The sequence below is a fragment of the Aspergillus pseudotamarii genome, assembly GCF_009193445.1.
Source record: "Aspergillus pseudotamarii strain CBS 117625 unplaced genomic scaffold BDV38scaffold_11, whole genome shotgun sequence".
Classification (NCBI taxonomy): Eukaryota; Fungi; Ascomycota; class Eurotiomycetes; order Eurotiales; family Aspergillaceae; genus Aspergillus; species Aspergillus pseudotamarii.
In genome coordinates this window covers 255,726-278,289 of record NW_022475025.1, presented here as the reverse complement: position 1 = coordinate 278,289, position 22,564 = coordinate 255,726, and the positions used below count along the sequence as shown (strand labels likewise).

At 48.1% G+C, this 22,564-nt stretch overlaps 8 protein-coding genes across 8 annotated transcripts; 6 read left to right on the top strand and 2 right to left on the bottom strand.

Moving 5' to 3' along the window:
* The first annotated feature begins 2,171 nt into the window (after window positions 1–2,171).
* On the top strand, window positions 2,172–3,119 carry BDV38DRAFT_18767 (uncharacterized protein). Its single transcript, XM_032052203.1, has 2 exons — window positions 2,172–2,594; window positions 2,688–3,119. Exons 1-2 carry the CDS (start codon window positions 2,276–2,278, stop codon window positions 2,942–2,944), a joined length of 576 nt encoding a protein of 191 aa, XP_031916559.1. The 5' UTR covers window positions 2,172–2,275; the 3' UTR covers window positions 2,945–3,119.
* Window positions 3,120–3,736: 617 nt separating this feature from the next.
* chsC (chitin synthase C) lies at window positions 3,737–7,549 on the top strand. Its single transcript, XM_032053806.1, has 7 exons — window positions 3,737–4,247; window positions 4,461–4,881; window positions 4,941–5,302; window positions 5,395–6,241; window positions 6,318–6,501; window positions 6,560–7,205; window positions 7,262–7,549. The coding sequence occupies exons 1-7, from the start codon at window positions 4,164–4,166 to the stop codon at window positions 7,397–7,399; spliced, it is 2,682 nt and encodes an 893-aa protein (XP_031916558.1). The 5' UTR covers window positions 3,737–4,163; the 3' UTR covers window positions 7,400–7,549.
* Window positions 7,550–8,743: 1,194 nt separating this feature from the next.
* BDV38DRAFT_290202 (putative phosphatidylglycerol specific phospholipase C) lies at window positions 8,744–10,745 on the top strand (the record flags this gene model as incomplete). The annotated part of the gene is made up of 3 exons (XM_032061430.1): window positions 8,744–9,394; window positions 9,450–9,893; window positions 9,945–10,745. The coding sequence occupies exons 1-3, from the start codon at window positions 9,206–9,208 to the stop codon at window positions 10,743–10,745; spliced, it is 1,434 nt and encodes a 477-aa protein (XP_031916557.1). The 5' UTR covers window positions 8,744–9,205.
* Window positions 10,746–10,816: 71 nt separating this feature from the next.
* Window positions 10,817–12,234, bottom strand: BDV38DRAFT_239770 (aromatic alcohol reductase). The gene is made up of 2 exons (XM_032053805.1): window positions 12,112–12,234; window positions 10,817–12,063 (listed from the first exon to the last, which is right to left on the bottom strand). The coding sequence occupies exons 1-2, from the start codon at window positions 12,142–12,144 to the stop codon at window positions 11,185–11,187; spliced, it is 912 nt and encodes a 303-aa protein (XP_031916556.1). The 5' UTR covers window positions 12,145–12,234; the 3' UTR covers window positions 10,817–11,184.
* Window positions 12,235–12,684: 450 nt separating this feature from the next.
* BDV38DRAFT_279993 (uncharacterized protein) lies at window positions 12,685–14,444 on the top strand (the record flags this gene model as incomplete). The annotated part of the gene is made up of 5 exons (XM_032059187.1): window positions 12,685–12,776; window positions 12,844–13,510; window positions 13,735–13,982; window positions 14,042–14,349; window positions 14,401–14,444. The coding sequence occupies 5 exons, from the start codon at window positions 12,685–12,687 to the stop codon at window positions 14,442–14,444; spliced, it is 1,359 nt and encodes a 452-aa protein (XP_031916555.1).
* A 203-nt stretch (window positions 14,445–14,647) lies between these two features.
* Window positions 14,648–16,467, bottom strand: BDV38DRAFT_290200 (M20 family metallopeptidase; the record flags this gene model as incomplete). Its single annotated transcript, XM_032061429.1, has 5 exons — window positions 14,648–15,211; window positions 15,278–15,421; window positions 15,481–16,057; window positions 16,116–16,293; window positions 16,342–16,467. 5 exons carry the CDS (start codon window positions 16,465–16,467, stop codon window positions 14,962–14,964), a joined length of 1,275 nt encoding a protein of 424 aa, XP_031916554.1. The 3' UTR covers window positions 14,648–14,961.
* A 480-nt stretch (window positions 16,468–16,947) lies between these two features.
* BDV38DRAFT_269064 (major facilitator superfamily domain-containing protein) lies at window positions 16,948–19,083 on the top strand (the record flags this gene model as incomplete). The annotated part of the gene is made up of 8 exons (XM_032056900.1): window positions 16,948–17,124; window positions 17,181–17,286; window positions 17,956–18,173; window positions 18,232–18,473; window positions 18,539–18,655; window positions 18,709–18,862; window positions 18,926–18,994; window positions 19,051–19,083. 8 exons carry the CDS (start codon window positions 16,948–16,950, stop codon window positions 19,081–19,083), a joined length of 1,116 nt encoding a protein of 371 aa, XP_031916553.1.
* A 1,986-nt stretch (window positions 19,084–21,069) lies between these two features.
* On the top strand, window positions 21,070–22,095 carry BDV38DRAFT_279990 (uncharacterized protein; the record flags this gene model as incomplete). The annotated part of the gene is made up of 1 exon (XM_032059186.1): window positions 21,070–22,095. One exon carries the CDS (start codon window positions 21,070–21,072, stop codon window positions 22,093–22,095), a length of 1,026 nt encoding a protein of 341 aa, XP_031916552.1.
* Window positions 22,096–22,564: the final 469 nt, after the last annotated feature.

Below are 22,564 nucleotides of genomic sequence, written 5' to 3'. Positions count from 1 at the left end.
CAGGCCTTTTAGATTGATTCTTGATAAATACAATACATATGGATACCCACAGCATCACCTGATCTTTCTTCCCCATTATATGCACTGCATATATTATTCATGATATTTTGTTTCTTCTTATTTTCTTTATTACTTCTGATTTGATAACATGACTTGAAAATATGTAAACAACTGACCCCTTCTACTACTCCTAACTACACACCTACCATTCACTCCAATTCCAAACACACAAGACTTACGTCGTACAATCTTGACGAATATGAACTAGATGATCGTTTTCAACATCTTCCCCAATTGAATTAGATCGAACTCCATCACCAAGGGTGGTAGGCTACCCGGTTCCCGAGCTACGGATCACACCCTGCAATTGCGCTCGCAGAATAATCCGAGAGATCCCTACTGCACGGATGACCCGAGAGATATATTCCACAGTAGGAGATCAACTCTGCTTTCGATCAGACTCTGGGTTGGACGAAGCGTTTTCGGCGCTGTAGCTCGATTAGGAGTTAGGGCCAGCCACAATAGGATCGTCAAAGGACCATGCGAAGCTGCAGAGCTCACAGCCTTGCAATATGTCGCCAGGCCCACAACAGTCCCCGTTCCTAAAGTCTTTGGTATCTATCACTGTCCGGATGGCTCTATATTGAACTGGAGTATATTCATGGCATGGATCTTCAAAGGGCCTGGCTTGGTGGCTATCCGTCACTAGCACAGAGGAAACAGATGATAATTGAAATTGCAAGCTATATCGAACAGCTCCGAAGATTAGAGCCACCGCAACAAGAGATAGTTGGCTCAGCCAGCCTTGAAGGAGGTCTTGATTATCATATTGGATATTTCCCCTTAAGACATGAAGAGTTCCATTGTTTTCTTCGCAAAAATATCCCTGTCGAGGACTCCAAAGTATTCGGCCAAGAGCTTACCGATTGTCATTCCCGTTCTCATCGAAGCTGCTCTACCCACGCGGATCTTTGCCCGCGGAATATCATTTTAGACAGTGGCAGAGTCACTGCACTTATCGATTGGTAGTTCGGTGGATGATACCCAAAATAATGGGAATATACCAAAGCGCACTACGTACAGCTCAATATACCTGATTGGTACGAGAGGCTAGAATCTGCCATAACGAAATATGATGAAGCCGAATGGACCCTCTGAACACAATGTGACCAACCTGGAATGCCTGCTAATATGTGTAACGCTTAACGTTGTATTGGAATGTGCATTCGAAACCGCCGGTCAGATCTATCGGATAGTTGGACACTGGTGGCCATCGGAAGATATATCTTATTTATTGCATTCAAGGATATAGATGCTATATTGCCTCTTTTCGTACCACTTTTGATTTTTCTACGATTTGCTATGAAATTGTTTTCACTAAAGCATCCTTTGAAATAACCGAACTTTAGAGATGTCTCAGGCAACAACCAAAGGGAGACACGGAACACGTCGCGACCGCCGAAGCCTCATCCCTTGGCGGATACAATCTGTCAAGGCAGGGCATTCTTATTTGTTCCTCTCGTACACAGTACAATGGAATGTTTCTGGTGGCAGCCGAGGTGTAACGGTTTTCGGTATGTTCCGCTCCTCGGATGGACCCTGGAGTCTTGGTCGCCACGCCTCCTGAGGGGTTCTTAAACCTAATAAATGCAATAGCGATGACCTGAAACCGTATTCCCCCATAAACCATCGGGAAGTGGGCCTGCGTCCTGTCACATCAAGGTGGAATTGCAATCCGTAACCCCTGGGGCGATAGATGGTGAAGTTTGACGCTAAAGAACGAGGATGAATCAGAGGAGGGGGTTGGTCGCGAAGAATCATGCTGATTCTTGGTCTGCGAATTGTAGCTTTCAAACCACATGGCTTAAATCCTCCGTCGTGTCAGTATGATGGTCTTGCTTTTATTGTATTTTATGTTTTTGTCTTCCCTTTCCCACATTGCATTCTCATGGCTGTGCCATTGCTGAAGAGATGTAGGGTTGCATTGGGGGGGTGACCAATCGGCAACATATATCGTAACGCATGGATGCCCATTTCATCACCTGGAAGGCCAAAGGGGAACCGATGATCTAAACGGCTTGGTATCTGAGTTACACGGTCACTCTTCATGATCCCTTGATGCTTGATCGATAGGGATAATGTGTGATAGGAGTAAATCTACGAGGTAATAAGTACATCTATAAGATCCGGTCTTATTATGCCAAAAAGTTACCAAGGAGTCTAAAAATCTAAAAATACCACGAAATATCATAGTATCTCAAACTAACGCTTCCCGATGGGGACTGATCCCACTGGAAATTCTAGAATAAAAAGACTACCAACACCGTCCCTCAGCCCTTGTCAATCGTTGTCCAACGTGTTCAACCGCCAACTTGTGATCAGCAAAACGAAGGGCCCTGGACTGGTCGAAAAATCAAGGGACCCTTCTCTGTGTTCTCCACTTTTCTTTTTCTCATCCTTTTGTTCTTTTTCTTTTTCTTGGCAGTGCGACAAGCGTTTCATGGGGCAATCTCTATGGACCGCTTTTCCACCCAGTCGACCAACCTCCTGTCCGGAGAAGTTGATTGAAATGTCATCCCCAAGGCAAGAAAAATGTCAGTGTCCTGCCACGGTTCATACCGGAGGACTGCACCCGCTGTCCATGAATGTCCCGTCATAAGGATTCATTCACTGATCGAATGTTCAAGCCCCCCTCGGCTATGCGCATGTTGTGACCCACAGTGGAGTAGGCATTCCTCAAGCAAGGCAAATCAGAAGACATGGCCCAACCCGCAAAGCCTGGAGAACGGCCACTGAGCGATCGGGAGAGGGCCCTGGAGCTCCACCCGGGTGCGTGTCGCGCGATCATGAAGGGAGGCACTGCTCCCTGGGGAAGACCAATGATGATGGACGGTCGGCGTCAGCCACCGGAAGGAATCATACTCAGGATTGGTCGTTCCCTTGATGAAGTGTGTTGTGTTGCTGCGTTCGGCTTGAGGAGTTGTACAATATCGTGCCTGGGATGGGGCCTTAGGGTTTTCCCCTCCCGGTAGGGGTGGCAACTCTGACCTGGTGGATAACATTAGTAGGCTTTTTTATTGTACGGTACCTCAGGCACCCAAGGGATGACTTGAGGATATGCCTGAAGGGGTTATCGATCGACCTTCCAGCTGGCGACTCAGATGCATCTTTGTGGGTCCCGCAGAGTAAGCTGATGACGGAGTAACCGAGAGAGAGAGAACATGATGATTACTCCGATCGGGATGGTTTTATAATTACAGTCTCGATTCTTGATTTTTATTTCATTTTATTTTCATGGATCTCGTCAATTTCGTATTGTATTTTAATTTCGTTCATAGTTTATTTTCATCTTTCTCTAAAATGACTCTGTTTTCCATTCAGTCTGGTTTATTTGTTGTTCTGGATCTACTTACTAACAGAGGGAGAAGGGAGTCTCTCCAAGCCACGCCCATCACTGCGCCCCCCCTTGCAGCCTAGTTCTTTGTGCACGCTTGAAGAGGACGAATATGAAATTAACCAAATATTTCCCTAAAATACCAAAAATAATTCTCGAGCTCATTGATCAACCTTTCTAGTCATGACCCTGCATGGATCCAATGATCATAGCAGGATCTGGCCCTTCCAGGCAGTTGGGTGCTTGATCAAGGTTGTCTGTCCCCTAGAATGAATTAAATTAGAATTAATCACACGTAGGAATTTGGGAGATTGGAATTTATATATAGAATGCATCCATGGTTCCACACCCACGGCTGCTGACTGACCTGGACTTGTCGTACCTTCCCATTTATTAATTGTATGGGGGGATTTCGATCTCGTTTCTGGACCTCTGGAGAATTTTTAGTTTTCTTTTTTTTTCTTTTTTTCTTTTTGTTCTTTAACAATTGAAGCCCTTGTCCTCCCGTCCTTTCTTCTTCTTCATTTATCTTCTACTTTTCCTTTCCTCCCTCAACCCAACGGAACGAACGGACTGACCCTACCGACGATCCTTGCCGGATCTCCCTACGTCTCGTTTTGGTCCCTCGCTCGCTGTGTCTCATGCAGCGTCGCTTCTAGGCAACGAAAACCAAAAAAAAAACAAAAAAACACTGGTTGTAATTGGGGATCTGATATATACAATTTGTGTCGACTGTTGACGGTGCATTTTCGCCCACACGCCCGTCGAGATGGGACCCGTACGGCCCAACTCCACACACTCTCCTCAGCCAAGCCGGAGCAGTTTTTACTCGCATACCAATCCCTCTCGAACTGTAAGTGTGATCAGCGCGACTACCTGCAATAGTTGAACGCTTGTTTGCTGTGCTCGTATTCTTTTGTCTTTGCCTGTCCTTCGCTCATTTCCCTCGCTTTCACTTTTTTCTTCTTTTCTGTTCTTCGGACTCCCTCTCCCTGCCATCCGATGAACTTTTGTTTTGGCAGTGCTGCCATTTTCTTCCGTTCTAATGCCTCCTCAACCGGAACAGCAAACGCCCGGCTTGTCAGACCGAGACGAGCAGGAGCAATCGTCGCTCCTGCGCCATAATCATCCCAGTATCTACGGGGTGGAGGATCCCAGTCTGTCGTCCGATTCACTGCGTCGCTATACCCTCCATGATCCCGGTGTGACCGTTTTCGCGGCGCCCCCCTACCAAGAGTCCGAAACGGCCGAAGTCTACGATGCCACGGGCATGTCGGAGACCAGCGGGATTAAACTCGATACCTTCCAGCCACAGAGCATCAGTAACCGGTCGGGTCTGCGCCGTTATGGAACCCGGAAGATCAACCTCGTGCAGGGTTCCGTTCTGAGCGTCGACTATCCCGTGCCCAGTGCCATTCAGAATGCCATTCAACCGGAATATCGGGAGGCGGAGGAGGCCTTCTCGGAGGAATTTACGCATATGCGGTGTAGGTCCTTTCATACAGCAGCACCATGAGACTGGTCGGACTAATCCCTCCCGTCACAGATACGGCGGCTACTTGCGACCCGGACGAATTCACCCTGCGAAACGGATACAACCTGCGCCCGGCCATTTACAACCGCCACACCGAACTGCTGATCGCCATCACTTACTACAATGAAGACAAGGTTCTGACCGCCAGAACCCTGCACGGTGTGATGCAAAATGTGCGCGATATTGTCAACTTGAAGAAGTCCGAATTCTGGAACAAGGGAGGTCCCGCCTGGCAGAAAATCGTCGTGTGTCTCGTCTTTGACGGAATCGAGCCGTGCGACAAGAACACACTGGATGTGTTGGCCACAGTCGGAATTTACCAAGATGGAGTGATGAAAAAGGACGTTGACGGTCGGGAAACCGTCGCTCATATTGTGAGTTTTGCGAGTCCCCCCCCGCCCCAAATTCTGACGTTTTCTCCAATAACTCCCCGGGCGCGATGAATCGATGGGACTGACCGGCACAGTTCGAATATACCACGCAGTTGTCCGTCACCGCAAATCAACAGTTGGTTCGGCCGCAAGGCAACGACCCCTCGAATCTCCCTCCCGTCCAGATGATCTTCTGTCTCAAACAGAAGAATAGCAAGAAGATCAACTCTCACCGCTGGCTCTTCAACGCCTTTAGTCGGATTCTGAACCCAGAGGTCTGCATTCTGATCGACGCGGGAACCAAACCAGGCAAGAAATCGTTATTGGCCCTTTGGGAATCGTTCTACAACGATAAAAATCTCGGTGGTTCGTGTGGTGAGATTCACGCTATGTTAGGAAAGGGCTGGCGAAAGGTCCTGAACCCGCTTGTTGCCTCGCAGAACTTCGAGTATAAGATCTCCAATATTCTGGACAAACCCCTAGAAAGTGCCTTCGGTTATGTCAGTGTGTTGCCCGGTGCCTTCTCAGCCTACCGCTATCGTGCGATTATGGGCCGCCCCTTGGAGCAGTACTTCCACGGAGACCACACGCTATCCAAGCGTCTCGGAAAGAAAGGTATCGAAGGTATGAATATTTTTAAGAAGAACATGTTCTTGGCTGAAGATCGAATCTTGTGTTTTGAGCTCGTGGCCAAGGCCGGTTACAAATGGCATTTATCATACGTCAAGGCATCTAAAGGTGAAACGGACGTACCGGAGGGTTCGGCCGAGTTTATCGGTCAGCGACGACGTTGGTTGAACGGTTCCTTCGCCGCCGGTTTGTATGCCATGATGCACTTCGGACGAATCTATCGCAGTGGACACAGCTTTGTTCGCATGTTTTTCTTGCACATTCAAATGGTTTATAACTTCTGTCAACTGATTATGACCTGGTTCTCTCTCTGTATGTTCCACCCGCATCCCTCGCACCCCCTTCCCTGCACGAAAGATCTCGTCCGCTGACGTTGATGGCTGTTCAGCTTCCTACTGGCTCACCAGTTCTGTGATCATGGATCTCGTCGGTACGCCCGCTACCGCTAACCAGAACAAGGGATGGCCGTTCGGAAATGACGCTTCGCCCATCATCAACACCTTCCTCAAATATGGCTACATCTTCTGTTTGATGCTGCAGTTCATCTTGGCGCTGGGTAACCGACCCAAAGGGTGAGTCTTGATGTTGATTGTGATGAGACTCGATGGCTTGCTAATCCCCCCCGACTAGAACGCGACTTCCCTACACGCTCTCTTTCCTCTACTTCTCTATCGTGCAGATTTACGTCCTGATCCTGTCGTTCTACTTGGTAGCTAACGCTTTCACGGGTGGCATGATGGACTTCGATTTTAGCCACGGTGCGAGCGGGTTCTTTTCGTCGTTCTTTGCTTCCGATAGCGGTGGTATTGTCTTGATCGCCTTAATTTCCACCTACGGTATCTACGTCATCGCTAGTCTGCTCTACGGCGACCCGTGGCACATTCTCACCAGTTCATGGGCCTACTTCTTCGGTATGACGACCTCGATCAACATTCTGATGGTGTATGCCTTCTGCAACTGGCATGACGTTTCCTGGGGAACAAAGGGATCCGATAAGGCCGAAGCCTTGCCTTCCGCACAGACGAAGAAAGAAGACGGCAGCAAGCAGCAGTTCATCGAGGAAGTGGACAAGCCGCAAGCGGATATCGACAGCCAGTTCGAGGCGACGGTCAAGCGTGCCTTGACGCCGTGGGTGGAGCCGGAGGAAGAGGAATCCACCAGTCTGGATGATTCATACAAGAACTTCCGTACGATGCTGGTGTTGCTCTGGGTGTTTAGCAACCTGATTGTGTCTCTGTTGATCACGGCCACTGGTGTCAATTCTATGTGTTTGACGGTATGCTTCTCCCTCTCCCTTGGTCGCGCCTCGCTTAATGCTAACGAGTCGCACAGAACACCTCCACGACGAGAACCTCGTGGTATTTCCGAGTCATTCTGTGGGCCACGGCCGGTCTGTCTTTCTTCCGGTTCATTGGGTCCATGTACTTCTTGGCCAAGTCGGGTATTATGTGCTGCGTGAGCCGCCGCTGATTCAGATGCTGGGCCTGTATAGTACTTCGCACCCGATGTCCCGCTGGGCCTGGTGGGTGTCATAATTGGAAAATCTTTCATGTATTAACGCATATGGAGACGGGCATTGTATATAGCCGATGATAATAGACTCATGATGACTTTTAGCGATCACGAATGATGTGGTAGAAACCGTTCCCGAAGTAATCGATGTGACGTATCTCATGGTCCCACAGAATCCCCAGGGGTTTGTAGGAATCCGACTGCGCTAATGAGTTGCCTGTTTTCTTCATCTGACGTCTCATGTATCTGAGCATATGACTTTCGTCGGGTGACTGGATTACGATCCACAAATCAGAGATAGCGGATGATCTGTGATCGCCTATCCTGGAATATTGCCACCTGGAACTCAGGGGAGCATAGTTTGCGTTGAGAATGATTGTCGAGAGACAAATTTGTCGGTAAGGATTCAAAAGCATCGGACATTGACTTTGCAGGCCCGTGACTCGAGGGCTTTTACCGCTTTCCTTAGCCACAACCATAGGTATACTTACTTCTCCCTTACTGCACTTTAACCTTGCGCAAACTCAAGGCACTATGGGGGAACTATGTATCAGACGAATCAGAAAAGCCAGTCCACACCCGTGTTCTGCGGTTATAGCAAGGATCTCGGAGCAAATTTTTCAGCCGTCCCATGTACCTCCAGTCGCCAGATAGTGGACTCGGATTGTTTCATCTCCACAAATATATGTTGAGGTTTATCTATGAGTCCGGCGATTGGATGGAAACCTTCCGACACCGACATATCCGGATGGATGCATCGCGACATGTTGGTTTTTCATGTCCCTGCTAGTACTAGTACTAGTAGTGTATTGCTTTTCACTATTAACTGTTTGTCACATAGGAATGTCTCACGGCATTCGCGCCGCGGACAGACGCTGTGGGGCGAGTGGAGAAGGACGAAATCTCTCGCGTGGATACTCCCAAAGAATCGCGATCGCCTTCCCACAGCCCGTGTTGTCGGTCTTGAACCTCACTGGTAGACGGTCGGTCGTGGTTCCTGGACGATGCATATCCTGATAACGAGTCGTATGCCGCTCTGCATGCACGAGATGTGCGAGCTTCCGAGTCAACGGCAGGCATCCGAAAGAGCCGTGTGTCGTACCTTTTTTTCTTTCTTATTTTTATTATTCTTTGTTTCCTGCCCCCTTTCACCCACATACACCAGTTGGTTCACTGAGCAACCTATTCAACTCGAGGAGAGTTGTCTGTCACCTGAGCGTCCTGAAGTCTTACCGTTGAGGCAACCTCTTGCAGGACAATGACCCCTTTGAGAGGGATAGATCATCGTCGGCGATGGAACTGGGATGCTAAGCTCACGTTCCTCGCCTTAGCGTAGGCTGCCCCATGTCTTGGTTTAGTGCTTCTCCCCACCCTAGTAGCTTAGCCATTGCTTGTCCAATCCCATTCCCATTTCGCATCACGCTCTATTCCTGACCAAGGCTGTCAAATGAGAGCCCCACTCATGTGGCATCCACTTCATATCGTTTTCTTTGTCGATAAGGCTGCCATCCCGTCTCCGGTGACGTCCAAGGAAGAACGATTTGTAAAGTTGGACGGAGATAGGCTGCCTCTGGTCGGTATGAAGCCGAAAGTCCCTCGTGCCTCGACAAGTCTGCGCTTCAACCCGACGCACGGCGCACGTGGGATCCGAATGGGACGAAAAGATAGCTCCTCCGGTGGGCTATATAAGCCTTGCCGTGGACGGGCTCAGGTGTCCTAGCCAGCAGCATTGTTCAAGCTCACGCCCTCAATCGGAGAGTAATCATGAAGTCCGCCGCTCTGCTTACTGGTCTCAGCCTCTTGGCCTCTCTAGGTCTTGCTAGCCCTGTCACGTCCGAGTATACGAGCGTCCGAGAAGCTCCTTTCGGATACAAGGCTGGTTCCCAGGAATCCATTCAGAACCTGAAGGACAAGGTCGAGAACATTGTGTGGCTCATTCTCGAGAATAGGTTGGTGTGCCCTTGCGATAGCCATATGTGGAACAAACAAACCCCTTAATTCCAGTCAGTGGTATGTGAGGACAAGCACTAACATGTGGTCCAGATCTTTCGATAACATCTTGGGAGGTGTGCGCCGCCAAGGACTCGATAACCCGATCAACAACGGACCGTTCTGCAACTACAAGAATGCGAGCGACCCATCCTCCGGAAAGTACTGTACCCAGGCCAAGGACTATGATTCTGTGTTCAACGATCCGGATCACTCCGTGACTGGCAATAACTTGGAGTTCTACGGGACTTACACCCCAAACAATGGTGCGATTGCCAGTGGCAAGGTCGTCGCCGACCAGTCTGGCTTCCTCAACGCCCAGCTCAACGACTACCCCAAGCTGGCCCCAGAGGAGGCGACAAGGCAGGTGATGGGATACTACACCGAGGAGGAGGTTCCTACGCTCGTGGACCTTGTGGATGAGTTCACGACTTTCAACAGCTGGTTCTCGTGTGTGCCTGGAGTAAGTGCGATGAAGCCGTATGTTGTCGGGTTTGACTAACCTACCCAACAGCCTACCAACCCTAACCGCTTGTGCGCTCTGGCAGGAACCTCTGCCGGACATGGCAAGAATGACGATGACTTCCTCAACTATGGCATCTCTAGCAAATCCATCTTTGAGGCCGCCAACCAGAAGGGCATCTCCTGGCTCAACTACGATGGCACGAACGGAGAATTCGAACCGGATTCTCTCTTCTTCACCCACGTCAACCAGACCTCCCGGTCCAACGTGGTGCCCGTCGAAAACTTCTTCCAAGACGCGTACTTGGGTGTCCTGCCTAAGTTCTCTTACATCAACCCCTCCTGCTGCGGCACCAACACCAACTCCATGCACCCCACCGGCAACGTCTCCTACGGTGAGGTCTTCGTCAAGCAGATCTATGACGCGATCCGTCAAGGCCCCCAGTGGGACAAGACCCTACTCTTCATTACCTATGACGAGACGGGTGGCTTCTACGACCACGTCCCTCCCCCGCTCGCCGTCCGCCCGGACAACCTGACCTACACTGAGACTGCGAAGAACGGCCAGAAGTACACTCTTCATTTCGACCGTCTGGGTGGCCGCATGCCAACTTGGGTTGTCTCCCCTTACAGTAAGAAGGGATACATCGAACAGTATGGAACGGACCCCGTCACCGGCAAGCCCGCTCCCTACAGTGCTACCTCCGTCCTCAAGACTCTTGGATATCTGTGGGATATCGAAGACTTCACCCCCCGTGTCGCCCACTCTCCATCTTTCGATCACCTGATCGGCAAGACCTTGCGTGAGGATGCTCCTATTGCTCTCAAGACTCCCCATACCTTTTCGATATAAGTCTCAATTCCTGAAGTGAGACAGGGATAAACGTGATGATGAACGTTCGGTCTTCAGTGAACGATTAGATGTTATAGAACATTGTTTTGCTTAGAGCTACGCCTAGAGCGAGTGCGATGATGATAAGATATAGCTGGGTTATTTTTCTATATTGTATATTCATTAATGAAAGACTTTTGATACTAAAATGGGATCTAAAAAGAAAGCTACTTGCCGCAAGATCAATATCAACTTTTGAAAAGCCGTAAGCTTACCACGACTGCACCTCAGATATTCTACTCAGGGAGCAACACTCCTACAAAACCAGGCCCGGGACTGAAAGTCTCCTACATCCAAATGAAAGTTAATCAAATTGCAAATATCAGCTGTCAAAATCACTACGAAACGACCCCCCGGCCCACATCCCTATTCAGAATAAAGTAGACTACTTCATGCCCTATCACAGAGAGTCCCCCAGCACCGTCTTCACCACCTCCTCAAGGTCAATCTCCGTCTTAAACCCCAACCCAAGAAGCTCATTGTCCACATTCTTAAATTCTCCACCGTATCCCTCTGCAAATACCGCCCGACACAAGAGACCGACAATAGCCCGCAAATCCGTATTCCCCTTCGCCCATTCCTCTCGCGCCTGAACCTCCAGCTCGGCCGTACTAACATCCACAGGATTCCACTTCCTCTCGGGAGCTAGTTTCTGGAGAATAGTGTAAATCTGGCGTTGAGTTGTGACCAGATCGTGTACATAGACGGGACGATTCTTCGTCTCATCGACGTGCAACAAAACTCCAACGACCGCCTTAGCAATCGTGGCTAGCGTAGTGGTGCTAAACGGCCGATCACCACCATCATAGAACGCAGGCGTGTCAGACCTCCAATCGAAAAAGAACCCCGCGTTCAGACCCCAGTCAAGGAAGGGACCATGGCGGATCAACGTATATGTGAACGCGGGGTTCTCCGCCGCTTTGGCCTCGAGAGCTTTGTTGACGGCGATCTTGGACTGGTACACGGGCAAGGTGGAGGACTTGGGATTGCCGACGTCGGCACTGAACTCGGAGGGAATGAATCGCTTGACGCCTGCGGCGATTGCGGCGTCGATGAGGGTATGTTGCACGTCCATGGCAGCGGTTGTTAGGGTGGAGATGATGGCGTCTTGGCCCTTTAGAGCGGTGGTGAGCTCTGGGGTGGAGTTGTAGTCGACTGGGATCACTCGGACCGTGGTGGGGAATTGCGCTTGGGAGGAGTGTCTGGTTAGAACGGTGATATCGAACTTGTTGGATTCGATGAGGGCGTTTAACACCGGGGTGCCGAGGTCACCGGAGGCCTTTGCTTGTTAGTAGTGATTCTGATTTGGAGGGGTAGGGGAACTTACCCCGGCAATTGCAACGTTTCGGATCGCAGTCATGGTTGGAATATTTGACTAGGGTTATGAATAGCTTGACTGGGAGGTGATGAGGTCTTGTATGTAGTAAACACGGGGAATATGAAAAAGGATACTGGACTCGACTTCTGAGAACTGCAGAGTGCGGTGGACGACAGGCTTTATATAATGCCCTTTCTTGATGATTACTATTGCTTACGCCATCTGACTGGAAGATTCTACCATACACCGAGAAAGGACCCTGGTGTCCATATACATGAGTCTTACCCCCCTAGCATGCTGATAAATTGATACTACTTAGGATGGGCATGGATATGGATGCGGATGCAGGTGCGGACCGCTAAACCTGAATGGGACTAGTGTCATTGATCCACAACAACGAGGTTTTGCGACATCGTAACTTAACTACTCCTAGTTAGTAGTTCCTATCAAATGGGGCGACAATGTAGGCCATTTGAAACCTCTATGGGATGATGACCAAAATTTAGTCGGTACTTAAATTCATGCGGAGCCACCCAGGCCGATACTCATCCGCACCTGCATCCGCACCGTCAACCATCCACAATGACCAGCCATGCAAACCGTGTCTGTCGGCGCTGCAGGTCCCACAAGCGTAAATGCGACAAGTTGCTTCCCGTCTGCTCATTGTGCAAAAGGTAAGTCCACTTCGGTGAAATGTGCTCTTCCGCTTACATATATATGTACTAACCAAACACCAATCAGACTGAACCGTGTCTGCTGCTATACGGAACCGAACGGAATAGCGGGATCCAGAGACGCTCCGGAGAATGTATCCTCAATTTCGCTACCGGTGCCTGATCTAGTGCAGCTCACGTCAGCCAACATATCTCACACCATCCGGATACAAGTCTTCACCATCATTGGGGACGAAAGTAGGATTCGAGCGGCAGCCGCGGTATATTTTCGGACAATCCATCCTTGGTTCCCCATATTAGCTGAAGCACCATTTAAAAAACGTCTGTCTCACATCCTCACTCATACGAGTCCGGAGCTTGGTTTGCTCACGCTATGCATGGTTCTTCTGGCGGCCAAGCCAGTCGATGATGAGATACCACCCCGAATGCGCTCGCTATACATACTAGTGAAGGGCTTCATTGCATCATTAGAGGCTACTGAGATCAATTCATTGGAGTTGCTGCAGTGTAGACTACTACTCACTATCTACGAAGTGGGCCACGGTATGTACCCCGCCGCATATATCTCCATGGGTGCAAATGTTCGGGCAGCAGTGGCCCTGGGGGCGAATGGGGTATCGAAAACCCAGCTAGAAGAAACGTTCAGGTCCTCAGAAAGAGCGGACGAGGCTCGACGTACATGGCGTGGCATTATCATAACTGATCGGTTTGTCCTGTCTTCTTCCGTTTGCACCGTAAACACTACTAGTGGACCCGTGACTTTATGTTGTCTTACCGGGATCAGCTCACCTCTATAATTTGAATAAACACTAACCGCCAAACCGTGATTTAGATATGTCTCCTTAGAGAGTAACAAAGGACCTAGTATCCCGAAAGCTCTACTGTTGGGAGCCGTCGGCGGGAACGACGCAAGTATTGCGACTGGGGAGTGCCATTCCGATTACTAACGTTGGTATAGGACTCCGAAGCGTTCGACCTGACTTTAACGCCATCGAAGCATCTGTATCACTTCAATAAATTGGCTCAAGCTTCACGTATACTAGAGCAAGTGCTCACCCACGTCCATGAACCAGTTCAACACATGGAGTTCTTCAATGCCGAAGCTATTCAGATTTTAAAGACACTGAGCTCGTTCAGAGGAACTGTACAAGATGATAACATCGTCCCACATAGTCTGTGCTGCAGCGCAGTTGCCATATCCCGGAGGTACTGTTGAGCCCTATCGCCTACAGCATCCGGTGGAGACTAACATCGAGCTGCACCAGCGCCTTGATGACTATCCTAGAGTTTGGGTGCAACTTTATGGCTCCACGACCCGAGCCATGTGCCGCTTTATCGTACGAACTTCTGCAAGATATGATTGCGGAACTTGTTAACGCGTCGGAGAGCTTCGCTGCACAAGTCACACCGGCTGACTTAGAGGGGCTGCCTGTATTTGTGGTACATTCTGTCTACAAGGCAGCTCAGCTATTACTGGGCCTGCTAAGGGATAGCTCAAAGATTGATTCCAGGAGAGCCGTAAGCGTCTTAGAAAGAGTGCTTCACCGTATGGGCACGCGATGGATGGCTGGGAGTATGTCTTGTAATCTCAAGTACAATTTAGGTATGACTAACTGGACACCAGAACGGTACCTTGATGACCTTAAGAGACAGGTGGTCGCTAGCTGAGCAATTACCGATGTCTTGCATGTGAACTTCGATGATACACAAGCGACCACGGGCCAATGTGAGGGCGACATACAATTCTACGGCCCGCACTTTGCAAAGCTGTCTAGGTGTTGAGATAAAGATGTCGGCTAGTACATTCTCAATAGTGCTATAATCCACGGATATGCTAAAATGGCCTGTCTATTGTAAGGCGGCAAGTATCTAGCAAGTTGCGTAGAAACCACTAAGCTTTGTACTATAGATAGAGTACCTCAGTTAACCTGTTCTAACAGGAAACAGATAGCTGAGTGCAGCCATACATAAGCCAAGGAAAGCAGCTATTGAGAATATGACCGAATTGGGACGTTTTGCAGAGGCATATGCAGCGAATTCCACGAGGTTAACGGCTGGAGATACTCATAGGATAGTACATTGCTATGGACATGCAAGCGAGAACTTCAAAAGAGTAGTACAATGAAAGGGCTTAGGGCCGCCTTTGAATGGCATACGATCAAGTGAGTTATAAGTTTCGAACAATTCACTCGGGAAGCCGACCACGCTCCCTCATGTCGCTTATCCAATCACTTTTTACTTTCTGGTAGAATGCCTCGTCAAGCAAGACCTCGAGCCCTATCAAAGCATTGGCCTTTCCAGCCCTAAGTGACTCTGTATGGGCGAAGGCTGTACCCGCAGCTTTCTGGAAGGAAGGGGTGTGAGGCATATCCGTAGCGTTGATGCTGAACAATGTCTGAATACCGGGTTGGATATAAGAACAGTTTCCGAAATCGCTAGAGATTTGCAACGTTAGTCCCTTCTGCGACGCCTTCGGAGTTGTGTCCCGCCTTGCAACGTACGAGCTACCATTCTGATTCACCTTCGCGGAGACATCTGATGGAGGAAGAATATCTCCGGGTGTGAGGCCTAGATCATTGATCATATAGTGGGTATAGCGATTCGCTAGAGCCATGTTGGTTACGACGTCTTCATACAGTGCGTCCCTAAGAGCGTATTAGCATCTGGAAATTACATAGCCTGTATCATCCGCCTATCCACGCACCAAAATAACTCGACCGTACAGCCCGTAGCCGCTGCAGCTCCGTCGAAAATGGGTATGACGCGGCTTCGGAGGCGCTCCAACGCTTTCGAATCAAACGCACGCAGAGAAAAGCTACCTTCAGCATAGTCGGGGATGATATTGGGTGCTTTTCCAGCTTCAAGGATGACCGACTGGATGCTTTCCGTCTTTTGGATTTGCTGACGAAGTAGCCCTAGACCGTTATACGCCATTACAATGGCATCGCAGGCATTATTACCATTCCACGGCGCAGCTGCCGCGTGGGCGGCCTTTCCGTAAAACTTGGCTCTGAATTTCCATGAAGCCTTTGTCACAAGCCTCGCCGTGGAGAAGTCCGGCATTGCATGTGTCATGAGAACGACACTACAATCCTTCCACGCGCCATGGTTTGCCATGATGTACTTACCTCCGCCGGTCTCTTCGGCGGGCGTACCTATCACGATCAACGTTCCTGGGATTTTCAATGTCTTCATAGCGGCAGAGGCCCCTACAGCTGATGCCAACGTTGACGTGGCGATCAGATTGTGACCACATGCATGACCAAGCTCAGGAAGGGCATCTGTGGAGACGCTTCATTGTGAGCAAGCTGCGAGCTCGTTAGCTGTTGGCAGACTCACCGTATTCAGCATTGTAGCAGACTGATCTCTCCCCTGGTGTGACGGAAAAGCGTGCCTCGAATGCTGTGGAGATACCGTATACTCCAGTTTTCACGGTCCAGCCTTGGCTCTCAAACCATCCGGCTAACAACCGACAGGCTTTCTCTTCCTTGAATCGCACTTCGGGATTGTTCCAGATCTACGGTCATTAGTAGTTTATCATAGATAAAAGGTGGACTGAATTTGCCTCTAAGTTCAGTCGACGTAATTCTGATGACGCAGAATCAATGGCCTTGGAAACTAGTTGGATAACATCCTTCGGAAGACCAGTAGTACCTTCGCTACTTTGTTGGTTGATGACATTGATCGCCATGATTGCAATTAGTAATAGGAAGATGTTCACAAGAATAGCGAAGAGCAGAGCTCAAGGACGATCTCTTTATGTCTTCTTATATGCGTATTCAAGTGTCTCACTCATCCTTTGATAGCCACTAAGTCTATGACACGGATCGGATCGGGCGGGCCGACCGAGCTACCGAGCGTATAGATCGGCCCGGCCGACGAGGAGTATCTCCATCTCCTCTTTCTTATCTCTTTAACTTCAGCCAAGAGCCATTCGGTCCAACCGTATGGCTGTTGTGGCCAGCGACGAGGGGTAGATGATAGTCTTCTGTTTATCGTCGTCTTGGCGGAACCATTATGTAGTGGTTGTGTATATAACACGGAAAAGCCCCTTTGCAATAGACTTATCTCCTGGGTGTATCGAAGTGCTATGACTTAAATTATCTATATTATATTAGCCAACAAAGTAACCATCGAGGTCCTTGGTTTGAGGAATAGGGTTTGAGACACGATGTCGCAGATCGGCACTGAGAAGTCAGACACACTTGACACTAAAGCATGCGACCTTGCTCCACAGCACCCGGACATTGCATTGGGAACGTTGCATGGGACAACAGAGGATGCCCCATATACTGAAGCCGAGAACCGAACTGTGCTGCGCAAGATTGACTGGTTCCTTCTTCCCTGGGTAATCTCTGCATCACGTATGTCAGATGCGATTGTGCTGATGTGGGATTCATTTAGCTCATGGGCACGTACCTCATACAATTCTTGGATAAGACATGTATCTCATATGCTGCCCTGTGGGGAATGAAAGAGGAGGCCCGCCTGGTGGGCGATCAGTATTCATGTATGCTTCCATTTTAGATATCGTCTGTCGATAACAGGGAATAATCTGAGTCTACAGGGTTAACCACGATATTCTATTTGGGTTATCTTGTCGGTGAATTCCCTATGAATATCCTCTTCCAAAAAGTGCATATCACAAGATCTTGTGGGACTTTGATGTGGGTTACTACAATTTTGGTACTTCTGATTACCATTCACAGGTAGCTAACAGATGCTAGATTTTTTTGGGGAGCAGTCCTTCTTTGCATGGCAGCTGCAGATAATTTCTCCAGTTTGATGGCTGTTCGTTTCTTCTTAGGTGCCCTGGAAAGTGGGGTTAGTCCCTGTTTTGTACAGTTAACATCAATGTTCTATAAAAGGTGAGGCCGAACCTGGAATGGATATGTGTAGATACTGATCATGACAGGAACGAGCAACCTCTTCGGACTGGCATTTGGTTCTCGATGAACGGCATTGCCCAAGTGGTTGGGGGAATTGTGGCTGTTAGTATTCTCAAATAATTGTGAAGAAAGCGATTGACTGATAATACCACAGTACGGGATTGGGCACATTAAGAGCGATATTCCGGTTTACAAGGTGAGAATAGATCATTAGTGACGCTCATATGAATTATCTAAGTGACATTTCCAACTCACATAGTTCCCTTTCCTTATCTTTGGCTCCGCCACAGTTGTCTGGGCGGTGCCCTTCTTTCTCTTTGCTGCTCCGAGTCCTACAGCAGCGAAATGGTTATCTTCCGTGGAGAAGGATGTTGCCATCAAACGAGTGTCCGAGAACAAGACCGGTCTGGACAATAAAGAGTTTAAGTTCTATCAAGCACGTGAAGCTTTTATAGATCCTCAAGTGTGGATCTTGATACTCTTTGTTATAGCAAATAATATTCCAAACGTATGCGAACTATCTACAGCTGACCTTTCTGTTGAACCAAAGCTGACTACCTATTCAGGGAGGCATCAGTGCATTCAGGCCACTGATTATCGAAGGTTTTGGCTACTCAAAGCTTGGAACTACCCTCCTGGGGATGCCATTTGGGGGAGCACAGGTACTGGCCCTTCTCATTACGGGCTTCCTCGCAGGAAAAATTAAAAACTGCCGTATCATTCTAATGTGTGGTGGTCTTGTCGTCTCTATTCTGGGAATGAGTCTCATGTACGCGCTTCCAGAGGAAAACAAGCTTGGTCGGCTCTTGTATGTGTCCCCCACGAGCTATTTTGGATTATTCTCCAGAGGAGCATTTCTGACAGGTAAACCAGCGGATACTATCTTGCCATTGGGTTCAGTGCAACCTATGTCCTTTCATTAGGGCTGATCCAAGCCAACATCGCCGGACGAACGAAAAAGACCGTCGTCACTGCTGCTCTTTTCATTGCGTGTGTTTGACCAATGTCACCCCATCAATATTACCTTTTCTAACGATGTATAGGTACTGCGTGGGTAACTTGATTGGGCCCCAGCTATTCTTTGAAAGAGAAGAACCTCATTATAGATCCGGATTTATTGCCATGATTATTTGCCTGGCCCTCGATTTTATCTTGCTTGTCATACTGCATAGGTTATACGTGCTAAAGAACAGAAAGGTAGAGTAATTCCCATCAAACTCACGGCATCTTGGTGACAGCATACTGATCCTTCCCATGTAGCGAGACGCATCACAGTCCTCCTTAGAGGTTAACATTGATGATACCTCTGGCTTGACTGATCTGACAGATGTAAGATATGATTGCTATAGTGACCCTTATCAATTACTAACACTGGTCGGATGTAGATGGAAAATCCCTCGTTCCGATATGTTGTTTAGGAATTAGTATCTCTTTATAGTGTTGGCTAGTTTTATAGTGATTAGTATCATGATGGAGGTTAAGAATAGGTCAATTGACCGCTCAGTCAACACATAGCCTGCCTAGTACATACCTACGTTTTTGTCTATCTAAATTGTTTAGATTACCTAAGTTGTTGGTGTGCCTGCTCAACGTAATCCGTGAGCAGCCTCCTGCACAGCTCTGTGATCCATACAAATTAACCCTTTTTATTATTTCAATATCTCATCAACCAGAGATTGTATAGCTATAATATCAAATATACAATATAGTATAGACTAAATAATGTTAATCATAATTTCTCTAAAAATTTCCTTTTTAGTATAACTGTATAAGTTGAGAATAATTTTGAATTGGGTTCCCCCACACCCAACCCGAACCCGCCCCGGACTCGGTGATCTCCGGGGGCGGATCTTAGATCTTGAACCGAACCCGACCCGATAACGAACTCTAGTGTTACCTCAGGTTCACATTAGGCCTGTAAAGTTGGGCGGTAATTCGTGTTTCTCTCGCAATTAGGCGGATGATCGAAGACAGGTCCACTGAGGACGACTAAGGAGGGCTAACCGAGGGTCGTTGCGGCCGAAAACTATTGGCTAAGGTAGTGAACTAACTACACCAAGAATCATTTAGCACAGGCTGTCCGGATACCTGATGTCACCCCTTATACTTATGATAAGGATAGGGTAGCTTTCCTCTGGACGCTACCACTTACAGTTAGGGTACTGATACTCCTATGACCGCTTCACTTCGTATAAAGACGAAGAACTTCAATTTCGGAACGATAGAGGTTGTTGTACCCTACTAAAAACTACGTTATGGACAATTTCAATGCTCCTAACGAGGTCCGCTCCACTCATTCTCTTTTTCTTCCTCATAGTGCTCAGAAGCCCGGGCAGCGCAGGGAGTATTTTACATCACGAACCACCGCTCAGTGCGGGCCCTATCGCTATTCACTGTGTAGTGATGGTCTTACTTTCGGGGCCACTCGGTGGAGACTAACTAGTGCTAAGCGTCGGCGTGTGATTTATGCGCGGTCAATAGATCAGTGGTTCCGATGATGCCTGTCTAGCGGGGGCAAATAGGGGGGATTGCATTACTATACATTCTAGGCTCCACCTACTTTGCCGGTTTTACTCCCTAATACTAGCATTTCCCCTTCTAAGAAACTGCAACAATCTAGGAACAGTAGTCCATGAACTGTAATCCAAAATTTAGTAATCGATCACATTAATGCCATTGGCCACAGAAGCAAAGGCCATCTGACTGTTATTCCTTTTTGATTGACACCCTAGTCAGTTATACACACCATACAGGTTATGAACCCGGGCAATGTTACATCGTCATTTAGATGATGTCTCGGTCTCTAACCTATTGTTTGTGTGGTATATCACTGCTTGTCATGCGCCCTATTCTTGCACAAACACCCAATTATGTAGTTAATGAAACGATTGCCATTATGTGGCATGATACATAACATTCATAAGGGCTAGAAGTGCTAATACAGTATACATTTTGAGTTTTTATTGGTGTAGGGAAAAGACGATTATCTAGTAGTCGTCGGGTCGTGCTCCATGTCACTACAGTCAACAACTACAAACCAGTTGCAGAGTCGTTACGACTTGATGAGTGGTGGATTTGTCGATTGTTTGCTCTTTCCGATTTTACCCGTTGCATACTGCAGACGACAGGAGTTGAGACACCGATACTATGGCCAAATACCCTGTTCGTTTTTTTTTTTTCTGGATGTCCGCAACATGTAGACCTCACACCACTTCAAAAAAAAAAAAAAAAAGAGGTGTGGGCAATCCAAGGCTAAATGGATCAATACAATTCTTGCTTATTCGACTACTTAAACCGCTCTTGTCCAGGTAGGTTGGAACATTCAGACCTTGTTCATTTGGATGTTCTATCATACCCTTTACTAGGCGAATTATCTTGCGTAAAAACCAATATCTTCCTCCAATATGGGACCTCTACTATTTTTCCTTCTATTACCTCTCACCTACGGCTATCATCTATTTGAATATTCAGGCAACGAGTGCAATGGTGCACCCGTTTTGAATTACCGGCTCGCAGGGCCTAGCGCCTGTCAAAAGCTAAGCTATGGTACCGCTGAGTCTGTTTTGGTCAAGATCGATAATGTCCATGATGAGTTGTACGACGTTGCCTTTTACGACGAGGAAGATTGTGGAGGAGAGGTCGTCAGCGTCATACACAACACCAATGGATGCATTGATCTTTATGCCATGCCCGGCTATACAGCTAGGTCGGTGAGAGTGCAGAAGCATGTTACTGGCAAGCGTGATCGGCGCTCACAAGCAGATCCCTTGCTAAACTACCAGATTGGAGGTCGCGATCAGCCTGTGACCCCAATCCGCAAGGGTGTATTTGTCAGCTACAATAGCTCGAACATTGATAGTGAGGGGACATTCCAGGACGACATCATTCATGAATTCTACCCCTTTACGCAGGAAGAGGCCGATGAAGTTGCAGCGATTCGGACAACTGAATATCAATTGGAATCAAACTTCACAGTGACAAAATACACGTCCCCAGCGCTCGACACAAGGAATTTCGTGCTAGCCAAATGCTTTGAACATCCATTGTGCGCTTCTCATGCGCTGAATATTGCTATCAAGACGAACCAACTCGCACTAGCAATGGGGAGAGTACTTAGTAACACGCCTTGGACGGCCTACAGGAACGAAGCCTTCTTAAACCTGGGAGCTGTGAGCTCTGCTTGGACTATTTACTCCGCCTTTTCAACTAGTGGCACGCAGGACATGAGCTGTGATACAGAGAAAACCACGGGGGCTTTAGTTAGAGATATATTGTTACGCGAAAGCTCGCATACGCAGGACCTAACGAATGCTCTATTTACGATTTGTGGGAATAACCACACATGCTTCCGGGCGGCAATGCGACTATACCTGGATAACGATCCAGAGACGAATCAGGACGGTTGTGGAGCATGTACCACCTGTGTATAACAATACACATAAGGAAACAAGTGGATGACACCGAATGGATCTGCGAGATCGATGCGAAGGATGGTAGAAAAGACATATACCAAATAGACTTGGCAATATGTGATGTGAGCTTAACAGTCCTCCTGGCATATGGGGATTTGAGCGACTTTCACTGGTAAGTCACTAGCTCTACTTTCATTGAATAGTTATAGTATTTTCAGAATCTAAACTACCGTTATGCATCCCACCTAGCCTACCTAGTAGTGACAAGGCACTGCTTTAAGGCATATGACCAAACATATTACCCCGCCTTTTATATGGTTCAATGGACGCCGTTAGAGACTTACTAATACTCATGCGCTCTACACCGCATGCTCCATGGGTGCTTACTATATTATTTAGTAAACGACATAGAGTCCTAACCAAATCCCTTGTAGCACTAGACTAATTCATGACTAAATGCACTATGCTCGAGTTGTACTAAGATCCA

Excerpts from the sequence above, each read along its gene's own strand:
- BDV38DRAFT_18767 (XM_032052203.1), top strand. The coding sequence starts at position 2,276 with ATGGGGACTGATCCCACTGGAAATTCTAGAATAAAAAGACTACCAACA. Across the intron at positions 2,595-2,687 it reads ATCCCCAAGGCAAGAAAAAT|CCCCCCTCGGCTATGCGCAT; the intron begins GTCAGTGTCCTG and ends CGAATGTTCAAG.
- chsC (XM_032053806.1), top strand. The coding sequence starts at position 4,164 with ATGGGACCCGTACGGCCCAACTCCACACACTCTCCTCAGCCAAGCCGG. Across the intron at positions 4,882-4,940 it reads GGAATTTACGCATATGCGGT|ATACGGCGGCTACTTGCGAC; the intron begins GTAGGTCCTTTC and ends CTCCCGTCACAG. Across the intron at positions 5,303-5,394 it reads GGGAAACCGTCGCTCATATT|TTCGAATATACCACGCAGTT; the intron begins GTGAGTTTTGCG and ends TGACCGGCACAG.
- BDV38DRAFT_239770 (XM_032053805.1), bottom strand. The coding sequence starts at position 12,144 with ATGACTGCGATCCGAAACGTTGCAATTGCCGGG. Across the intron at positions 12,064-12,111 it reads GAAACGTTGCAATTGCCGGG|GCCTCCGGTGACCTCGGCAC; the intron begins GTAAGTTCCCCT and ends TAACAAGCAAAG.